The 11512-nt window shown below is 39.5% G+C and overlaps 1 protein-coding gene across 1 annotated transcript in view; it reads right to left on the bottom strand.

Annotated features, from left to right (window-relative positions):
• Positions 1-228: 228 nt before the first annotated feature.
• Positions 229-11512, bottom strand: part of LOC102310367 (cadherin-12) — a 102347-nt gene continuing 91063 nt past the window's right edge. Inside the window, exons 10-12 of the mRNA XM_005932084.3 lie at positions 7265-7382; positions 4555-4806; positions 229-1558 (exon numbers count right to left, since the gene is read on the bottom strand). Of these exons, the coding sequence (XP_005932146.1) occupies positions 1047-1558; positions 4555-4806; positions 7265-7382 (882 nt within the window). The 3' untranslated portion in view covers positions 229-1046. The remainder of the gene's footprint in view (positions 1559-4554; positions 4807-7264; positions 7383-11512) is intronic.

The raw sequence follows: 11512 nt of genomic DNA, 5'->3' as shown, positions 1-11512 counted from the left end.
CCTCACATTATGAATATGCCGGTGCGTAGTACTGTAACATCACCCACTGATAGCTAGAACTTACTATTTACACATGTATAATATATACAGCTTCACAGTTACACCTAATGTACCTATCAAGAGTGCTCAGGTCCATTCATACAACTTCTAAGTTCACCATAAATCAGACAGTATTATTTTAATCAGTGGTAAGTGAACTTTCATAAGTAATAAATAGATGGAGAGGGATTCTATCCAAGTGTGGTTTATTTAACAAAACAGTGCTTACATGACTCAACTGCAGTATTTAGCCCTAATTTCTCTCTCTCTCTTTTTTTTTTACAACTCTAGTACAAGTCTATTCACAGGACCCACCTAATAGAAACATACATTTTCAAGTGGGCCTTGATTAATTACAAAATCCTCAAGTGTCTCCAAAAATAAAAATACAGATTGATGACTGAGAGATAAATAGATAAATACACAAAAATCGAATCAAACTCAATCAGCCAATAAATAAATAGAACAATAAATAACATTCAAAACATCTTTGGCCAAACTTGGGCCACCTCATTGTCCCCACAGAGTTACATTGGTGTTGGTAGATGCTTCTGCCAGTCAGAGCGCAGTGCTGACTGAATTTATCTATGGGGCTCAAAAGTACATCACTGGACATGTGGCATGAAATAGCAAGTGAAAGAACAATTATATTGAGGCACTTTAAAGGATGTTGTTGGAAACGGCAACATTTCCGTGTCTATGCGTGATCCCCGAGAGGAAATAAAATGTAAGACAAGAAACAATATTCAGCCGAAAGGAAATTGAATGACTGCTTAGCTCATGTACTTATGTTATCATATGTTCTTTCTTTCTATTTTTTTATTTTATTTTTTGAGACAATTTGGGGACTGAGCATGGTGAAGCACCAATGAAATAGAAAACAGTGAGCTGAAAAAAAATCCCCAAAACATTAAAAATGGATAACATGGGAAGAAAGTAATGATGAAACATTTGAGCCAACAAAAAGAATATTGTTACATATTTGCTTTTTGAGTCTGTGAACAACATCAATGTGCGTTCTCTGTGGTTGCTGAGTTCGACTGAGTTTCTGACTGTTCCCCGAAAATCCCTGCCAGTGTCTTAAAGCGGGGCCCCCAGTCAGTGAGGTAATCATAGTCCTCCTCGAGGTCTATTGCGAGGGACTCAATGGAGCTTAGTGACTCAGCTACAGAGCCATCTCCTTCATAAGCGTATGTCGCTAAGGAGTCGTACGGCGGGGCTGAGTTGTCCGTGTCATGCTCTTTCAGACGCTGGTTGATGAAGTCTCGGATGTCTGCGCTGTCCTGAGAGACAGGCGGCCTGGTACCTCTTTTCATCTCAGGCTTGACATCCCTGCGGTACAGGTTGTCTTTGACAACCTTGGGATTGCGAAGTGTCCCCATGTCAAACGCGTGCGTGTCCTCTTCTCCCCCTCCTTCATCATCGTAGTGAATCACATTATCCCGGATGTCCTCTTTGGATGACATAAGGGTTTCCTTCTTCTTCTGCCGTCTCAATCCCACGTAGAGGACTACAATAACTAGGAGAACAAATCGAAATGTTTCCATGTTAGATTTCCAAATAAAAAATCAGGTTATTGAATCTTTATTTGTGAAAAAAGTAGGAGCCTCTTAGAGGTATAGTTTTAACCATTTACAGCTCAAAATATGTGTTGATCAGAGGTATGAATTTGGATTACACAACAGTAAATGTCATTTTAAACTGGACCCCTATAGTCAAAAAAAGATGATTTTGGCATGTCTTAATTTTTACTTAGCTCTACATGAGAACAGATACTGCAGCTGAGATTGGCTGTATGGCAGAGTAGCATGCAGAGAAACTGTGGCAACTTAAATATTAAACCCTATATAAAATTTACTCGACTGGATGGACAGAAGGGTATCACCTGAGTCTCCCTCCTTCACTGAGACAAGCTGGTTTTATGCTTAATCCTACTGAAAATATTTAATAGGATCAAGATTTATACACAGTGTGGCCCAGAGTGTTCTTTTTTTGAGTATTGTGTTTTAAAAAAATATATATAAAATGCTATTAACATGCGTACACATGAAACAAAGATGATGAGTATGCTAGCAAAGAGGATTAGTGTAGAAATGTGCTCGGCAAAGTGCAGGTAGTATGACTCTAGATGTTTAATCTCATTCCAACATAAGCCATACGTTTTGCCATGCTGTGTCATACCAACGATCAAAAGCAAGTGGTAATATAGAGCACAGGAACAACAGTTATAAGGGGTAAAAAAGAAACCCACGATCCCTGTTATCATTGTCATTTGTTGTCTAGACATCTGACCTGCAAATCAATGCCTTCTTTTGCCTTGGCATCTCAAAGAATAAGATGTACTCACTGCAAAACATGCTTAGAAAAAAATAGCACAGAGCTGTAAACATTGTTGGAAGTGAAATTGTACCGCTGACAATATACCCAAAGCAACATTTTATTGTTTTTTCACACAAACCATCAGAGATTGCTCGAGGTGCTGCATATTTTAGACACCATAGTACCGCTGTGTTATTTTCAGCACGGTAAATTTCCTACTCTCTCTTCACTCCTGTCAGTGCAATCTGTCTCTCTGTGTCTGTGTCCCCTTCTCAGCCTAGTCATTGAAAACTGCAGTAAAATGTGGGGTTTTTTTTCTCCTCTGGGCTTTTAATATACAGTTGCATCTAGGAGTAAGAGCAATGGGCAGGAAAAAGTGAAATCATTCAAATGAAATATTCCAATAAATACATTCAGACTGAAAAAAGCCCTGACTAGGTCGCCTCTTTTCAACCTCTCTGTAGCTCACTTTCTCTCTCCTTTCTTTTACTCTCAAGTTATTTTTATCTTCCTTTAAGTGGTGTGCCAGCTCCCCCCAGTGGCTCATTTGTAGACTTTCACAACAGACGCTTATTACAGGCTTTGTCATTAGATGCAGTCGATCCACATCGGTTTGGGAGACATAGCAATGCAGATGAACGCCTGGCTTGTTTAATTTCGACTCCTCGGTTTTTTTCCCTCACAGGACAACTGGGTCATCCTTACAAATGCTGCACAGAAACTAAGTGGCTCTATGGAAATGTTCTCAGTGGGAGTGCTGATTTTCTCTGCCTCTTCCCTTCTCAGGGACAGCATGACAGTTTGGCATCAGCCTTAGCCTTGGGGGTGGGTCGACTTGGAGCTTTGAAGACATTCTTCTCAAATGAAGTGAACACACCGACACAGCTCTACAGCACAGTGCCACAATGTGCTTTTATGTTCAATCACATATAAAACAGTGGAAGTTGGGCTGATATTTCACATGAATACATTCATGAGGGTAATGAAAAAGGATTAATGATTAGGCATAGGTGGAATTTAACAGTGGATTCTTCGTGCACCGTAAATTAGAAGGAGATAGAGAAAAGTAAATACAGCTAAATTCAAAGGGCATGGACTTCCAGTTTAAAACAAGGTCTTCTTTAACAACCGACCATCCCACGCTTATAATTCAGAAAATGATGCCATAAACCTACATTTACTTCCTCCCAGCTATGCAGATGAGCTCAGGCATTAATAGCAGAGAATTAGGAAGGAGTTTTACAACCATGACCTTGTGGGAAATGTAAAAGCTGTAGCTTCTGAAACAACCACAGGGCAGCAAGATTGGATTTAGTTTATAGAGCCGAGCGACCCTCCCTCTAGTCTTTAACATCTCATTGAATGACAATATTCACATGGGTTTGATAATTAACTGCAGACACTCCTGGAGAAATGCCAGCCCAACTCTGACGGTCAGCTCAGCATGTTTGGAACCAGGTATTGCCAGACACAAGGGGAAGTATATCTGGAGCACATACATCAATATTCTTTGATGCACATGCGTCTAGTCTCACAGGGTTTTCTAAAACATTACAGTTTTCTTTGGTTACATTCAGATCAGAATTTGGCTACTAAAATCGCAGGAATTAAAAAATAAATTCTCAACTTTTCAGAGCCTGCACTAAAGGAATAGTTGTAGAGTGGAAATGTCAATAGTTTGATATTTCATAAAATGTCAGCCCCTGCTTTTTTTTTTTTTCTCCCCTCAGAAGTTAGAGAAGATCAATATTTCTCCAAGTCTTGGCGTCATTATGAGATCGCCAGGCAAACAATGAAGACTCCAGACTGTCGCTGAACCCAGCCAAGAAAGAGTCCAACCCAGGAAAATTGGACGCAATGGTTTTTCATACAACTTAAACATATGCACACTGTGTGCCCTTGAGCCTCTACAATGATAGGAAGCCATCAGACCTTTGGACGGAGCAGTTTTGTTGGACTGCCTCCAGCTGTTATGAAAAATGATGTTATATTTCCCAAAATGTCAAACTAGTTCACATTTTAATAGAGTTTATAGTACAAAGGATAAATATAGAGCAGACTAGGACTTATCCTCCTGAAATCCCATGAAATATTTTCCACAAAGAAAATGACTACTAACTATAACTGCCATAAATATAGTCATATTTCACACAGTTTGGAGTTTTCAAAAGTTTGAGAATAAAATCCGAATCTCACCGAGCAGGATGATGATACATAGAAGTATAGCAATCAGCGCTCCTGTGCTTAGACCCACAGGAAGAAAGATGGCCTCTGCACTGCAAGTTAACAGTGAACCGTCCGATTCACAGCCGCATACACGGATGGTCAATGTGCCTGTGCTGCTTTTGGGTGGGTAGCCATTATCTTCAATAACCACAGGGAGGAAGTAGATCTCCTGTAAACGTCTTCGAAAGCCGCTCCGCTTTGTCACGATTCCAGCTGTGTTATCTAAATAAGACAAGAGCTTTTTTAAAATGTCATCAAATACACAAAAGAGCTTCAAACACAGTCATTCTTTGACAACATATGTAGTCTTGGATATAAGAGATCTTATTTTTTTTTTAATGGAAAGGCCTGAAGTAGTGCAGCAACTGCTTATTCCTTGATCTGTGCAGGCTTGAAAGTTCTGAAATATTCCTCCAAGTATAACCTCACATCAGTCAGACAATCCTCTGAGCTGAATAACAACTCTCAATGTCCAAGTTTGAGAGACGAAATTTTGCCATGTCTGATAACTCTTTATGTGTGATATCAAATCCTCTCAATTTGTTTCTCTGAGTGAGATGAGAAACTTCAATAATTTGCTTCGAGCCACACCCGAGACAGTATTCCTTGAAACACCACAAAGGGTTTTCTATCTAACTGCAGAGAGTTTGTAATTATGTATGTATGTTTTATTTATGATGTTATCTTGTTTTACAGGTAGTAGATAATTTTCTATTATAAATAATTTGGGTCCAGGCTGACTGGAAGCATTTGCAGATCTCTGTCAACACAAGTAGGATTTGGGAGAAACCAGGAATGTTAAATATTAACTTTTACGTGTTCGCTGAAGTTGACTTGCTGGCTGCACCAGTGGGGGGAGACACATGGTTTTCAGTATACTCTCTCACATCTTGATGTAATGACATCACATGTGTACAGCTGAGGCAATAACTCAGATGTACATGTTTTTGTCAAACTAAACTTAAAGCAAAATAGATTAAATTATGATTTAAAATATTGTTCTGCTAGTTTTGCATGTATTATCAAATACTCTAAGTCTATAATATACAGGCTGACTATACAGTAGCAGTTCAGACAAGTCTCACCATTGACATGTCCGATTACTACTGAAATGTGATCGCTTTCTTTAAATCATCTGTAACAGTGTTGGCAGCATTTAAATGGAGACGTATAATGATTTAAAATTTTTTACTATTATTTATGAATAAGTACACTTGGAGAAAAGTTAAGTACGCATTAGTGAGTGAGCATTAAGAAATGTATTTTCTCAGACAACTGGGAAATTCCTTTTATTTTTTATCTATTTAAATCAATAAATATTGATTTACTTTGTAATGTCAAATCTGATGTATCAGTTGACTTTGTAACCATTTTTTGGAAATTACTTTGGGGCTGAAAACTATTAGAACAAAGACTCCGAGAATGAAACTATGAAAAGAAACCACTGCAAGCCAAGCTGTTTTTGAGCTATGTGCAAAATTGTAAACTTCATTTTGATAGTGGCCCCTCTGTGTGCGGCACCTAAAGTTTTGTGGTATGAATATTCTTGGCAACAGGGAGCCTGTCGTGAAATGTTTATTTTTATGGTTCTGACTTCATGAACCTTTTGCAGCATGGATAAATAAAGAAATAAAAAGAAGATTGGATAAAATAATCTGAATAATTCCAGTGGGGTTACTGCTGCTTTGTTGATTACACTCCTAAAAACACACAAAGGGAACAACTTGGGATGACAGCCAAAGGTGTAAGAAATTCAACTTGAATAGAGGTCGACAGTGTATACGAGGGAGAGGGAACATGTCAGGTTAAACCTGCCTGCTTCTGTCTGCTACAGCTAGACTGTCTGACCCCTGTCAAGCCAGGTTTGTTCCAGTGACGAAGCCTAGCACTTTCTCTTGACAGGAGGTCAGGCGTTTTAGCACACCTTGCATGTTGCGCACAAGCACGATTTTGTTTGTGCACTCTCTCCCCCTGTCTTACCCAACCTGTCCGCAGAGCCTGTGGTGTTTGCATTTCCTGTCCCTACCTATCAGATCTCACTTTGTATCTGGAGAGTGTGCTTCTGAGGCTTCTGGCAGTCAGGAAGCTGGAAGACACTGTGTCCAAAAGGTAAAACTGGATCAGAGGTTCGGACCAGTGCTTGTCAAGGATGGTGAATGCATTCGTTTCCCTGGCCTCATCCTGCCATGTCCCACTTTTCACTTTTCATTACCCGTCTTTCTGGTTAGACTTCAAAGGCCTCAACCGGTGCAGACTGCAGAGCTTCACATGTGATATGTGGCCTTATCACAATACAGTGTCTGACTGCATGTGTTTGGGTTATTTTTAGCACTGAGACATGCCACTCAGACCTTTCAATGAAAAGATGATCTGAAGTCTCTGTGCTTTTGGGTTTTGTTTGGAGACAGGTTTTTTGCAGGCAGCGACTGAAGAGTAATATCTCACTTGAATGTACAACCCAAGGTGATTTTTATGTCACTACCCCAGTATATTTCAGTATCATCATTACTTTCACTGTCACTTTAAAGTGTTTCAAGTGCAATTTCAATTTATCTCTGAAAAAGGTCATCTGCTTTCTAAGATTATTACCTGTTTGTCAGTATTTCATAAACTGTTAAAGCAGGAGACATGTTTCAAACTGTACTCATTGGTCAGGTATGTCAAAACAGAGAATACGTACTTCCAAAGTCTCGGATGGTAAAATTCCTGTTTTTCAGATCTTCTTTTGGTGATCTGAAGGAGAACTGTTGTCCAGCGCTTGGTAAGTCCTGGTCTTTTGCTCTGAAAGATTGTATCACCTGCAAAAAAAATAAATAAATGAATGCCACAGGTTGACAATAAAACTATTCAAATCAACTTTTTTCCTTTGCCATTTATGTGTATTAATCGTTGGGGGATTTTAAGAGGCTTGCTCTTCTCCTGCCTGTTGGTTAGTGGAAGACTGGCAAACCGCACACGCAGAAAATTGACTGAATTTGCACAGTTTGGAGGTGAAAATTATCCATCATTGAACAACGTCTAGTCGTTTTAAACTGCCTGTGTGTCAGACCTGCCACTGAATTGTTTTGCCGGACGTTTTTAGCACTTGATTGAAAACTTGTTGAAATTGCTAGATCACCTCATCACATGAAGTGATGGATTAACTTCATTCAAAACTGCTGGAGCTTGTGCAATGGTCATGGAAAGAGGCCAGCTATTTTAAATTGCATTTCTTTTATAGTGCATCTGCTTTAGGCATAGACAAATGCAGGAAAAAGACACAGTTTGATCAGTCCGACACTGACTGTTACGTACTACTGCACCTCAGCAAACTGGATCACTTACATGTGAAATAGAGTTTACTAATAGAACACCATGACAGCCACTATCCCCTCTGCACTTTCCTGTTAGACATAGACTGCTGATTCAGCCACCTCTGTGCCAGGCGGCTGACTGCTTTCTACTTTCTTTTGTTCCCCAAACATTTCAGAGATATGTCTGGAAATGGCCTTGCTGCCAATCCAGCTGTGCAATCAAGCTGCTCTTCACTTACTGGATTTAACCTGCGGGAGACCCAGTGCCCTGGTGCTGGCTCCCCCACCTGCAGGAGCCACGACTCGGCCCCACTGCCCTGCTACCCTGGCTGCGTTGTGTCTGAGGTTTTCCCTTCTCAGTATCTAAATGAAATTCCCTCCAGGGGAGTAAACTTGACACTAGGTGTGATGAGCACTCTGCTGAGGTCCTCGCTGCAGATGTACAGTTTGCACTATTGAACCCCTGCAACCAAATTAGCTTTTTTATGAATAAATGAAGCTACAAACAGACCCATCTTTTCTCAATAAATATAGGCAATTTTGTCTAATGGCCATCAAAAGACTGGGAAATCGTGTTTTGCAGTGTATTCCAAAGGAAAATGACTTAAACTACATCACATAAAACCTTCAACTTTGAATTATGTAGGTGTACTGTGATTGGTCCAGAAATATGGGCAGGTTGTCTAATGAATTGCAAGAAGAGAACCCAAATGCAAACTCCAAAACAGACTACATAACAAAAGACGGGCCTTTTATTGTGGCTGATTCAAAGTCCACCAGAAAAATGTAAAACTGAATCCAAAGTAGGCAGAGAACACAGTGTAAGTTTAAACAGACACTGCAAGAAAGAGTGAAGGGAAGCCATGAAAGTCATGGTCATGGAAGTGAAGACAGCTGGGGCAATCGACACAGGTGTAGACAATCAAGAAAATGAGACAGGGGAGGAAGTAAAACTAAGCACAGCCAAAGTAAAACAAGAACTAAATCCACAGATAACTGCTACACTGGACAAAAGCAACATTAAGGAAAATGAGCACAAATAGAAGACAACAGAAAGATTAACTAGAGCATGAACACAATATGAACGAAAACCTAAAAATGCTGATGTGCAAAAAGTTCAATTATGCAAGAGCAAAAAACAAAAGCAAACTGAGAACGCAATCTCAACAAAACCATATACATATACACGCACACTTCTGGCTCCCTACTCTCTGCAGAGAGGTCAGGTGGAAAAACAGGGAAAATCTAAACCTATATGCGACAGAGGAAATATAAAAAATCTTTACAAGTAGCTCCACTTGATCTGCTGCTGGGCATCCAACACAAAGCACAGTAATGTGGTACATGTAGAGAGAAAATTAAGAAGTTGAAACAGGATTACAAGAAAATATCAAAAGTAAAAGGTGACTTTGCATTACCAACCATTGGCCAGGTATTACATCATTCCAGATTTCACTATTAGAGATGCAAGAGCAAATAGGGGGGGAGGCTAGGAAGGTATGTCGTTCCCAGGAGACCTCCCTTGTGGATACTTATCCCCAAGTAAAGGATGAAAGAGGTTACGGTCTTTTAGCATCAATTGAATTTTTAAATGCATAAAACCTTAGTAAAATAGCCTGTATTAAATGTTGGCAAGTATGCCTCCATCAGCTTTGGCTACACAAAATCTCGCTCTTACTTAAAATGTGTTTTAGTGCACCACTATCCCTCTTCTTTACCTATCAAGGACCACAGTATCTACTACTACTGTAAATCCATGTCACGCAGTATTAACTGACAATTAGCTTCACTGCTGAAACATCAGTACCACGTATCACCTATTTAAAACAGCATTTATTATATTTTTCACAAACAGAAAATTAATTATAATCTGTCAAGTGTAAATCCACCTTACCTTGCTCTCAAAAATGCTTCCCCTCTCCTCTTGATCACAAGTAGAGCTGTTGCTGCAGTAACCGCTTATTATTAATCCTTTATTTATCCAGGTAAAAAATCTCATTGAGATTAAAAATCTCATTTCCAAGAGAGACCTGGCATCATGACAACAAAAGTCACATACCACATAGGTATATAACATTTAAAACAAATACAATATCCCATACAAACATGTGTAGAATATACCGGGCTCTATTATATATATTTTAATGGTTTTAAGTGTATCCTGCTTCTGCACTTTTGCATACAGCAAGATGAGGGTGCCAACTAAATGCTGTAAATGCAAATGTAATTGTTCCAGCGAATCAGTGTGATTCATTAGGTCACTGTTTTAATATAGCATTATCAAAAACAAAGTAAATATAACAGAAGGAACACACTGTAGCACCAGCTGCGCTAATATGTAGGAAGTCATTTGTTTTATATTCCCTTTATGGTTGCTTTTCTCATTTCACACTTGACCAGTTGACTCTGAGTACAGTAAATTATGGGATGTGGAAACGACCTGCTGTCTAACTTTGCCACAACCCTGATCTTCTTTATATGCAAAACTCAGTTGAAGGTTTCAGGCCACTCTCCTCCCTGCTTTCTCCACACACTTACATAAAAACAATCAGTTGCTTTTCCTGCTTGCTTGGTTTCATCCAAGTTACCAATCATTTTGAATTGGATGTTGTGCAGCAGCACGAGACACTCTGAAACAAGCTGTTTTTACATGTTTTTAGCCGTGTGAGTGCAGACAAGGGGAACATATGACGGATTTTACAAGAGAGGCTCTGCGGTTCTTTTTTGTTAAATCTTCCAGCTGTGCTGTGCAAAACACCTAGAAGGAAAAGCATGTTCCGGATTTGAGGAAAAAGAAGCTCCAGAGAAATAGAAGTGCCAATTCAGGGTCACTGGAGCCTTTCCCAGCTGTCATAGGGCGAGAGGCGAGGTATGACCCGGACAGGTCGCCAATCTATCACAGGGCTAACAGAGAGACGAGGATAACCATTTGGAACTATGTTCGAATTAAAATCACAAATTAACCTAACATGCATGTGTTTGGACTGTGTCGGGAAGTTAGAGTACACAGAGGGAACCCATCCAAACATAGTGAGAACATGCAAAGTCCACACAGAAAGGCTCCGAGGTGGATTCAAACTCAGTGAAGCAGTAATACTATACACCACGATACCATGCCACCCACGGAGATGCGATGTTGTGTTTTATATACAGGACACTTCTTGCTGATGTGACCAGTTCACCTGAATATATGAATGGCTTGATATTACTTTAACTTGTTTACTTTCTTTACCTCCCTAATACATTTGCACATGTATAACAGGTCTATATAGAAAAATAATAAATAAATAAAAATCGTAATCTTAATCTAAATAAAGGAATTTCAACACAAAGAAAACCCCAAAACAACAGACCGAGCAAAATAAAAAGCTGATTCTATCGGTTCATCTGAAGCAGAATCAAAGCAGTCATATAATTGAACATAATGACCTCCTAATCCTTAAAGCTAGGGGCACAACCTCAGGAAAGAGAAACTATGCTCAGGGCACCAGATAGCCACTCATATCTGCACATTTATACACTCTCCTTAAACCTCCCATAAGCCACCCGCAAGTCCACGGCTGCTAGCCTGAAAACCTTTAACGGACGCATTGTACACCTCATTTCTTTAGAATGTGGATTGAAATATATATATA

Source organism: Haplochromis burtoni, unplaced genomic scaffold, assembly GCF_018398535.1.
Source record: "Haplochromis burtoni strain Fernald_Lab_line unplaced genomic scaffold, NCSU_Asbu1 Contig_101, whole genome shotgun sequence".
Lineage (NCBI taxonomy): Eukaryota > Metazoa > Chordata > Actinopteri > Cichliformes > Cichlidae > Haplochromis > Haplochromis burtoni.
Note: the sequence above shows the minus strand (reverse complement) of the source record. Positions and strands in the feature narration are given on the sequence as shown.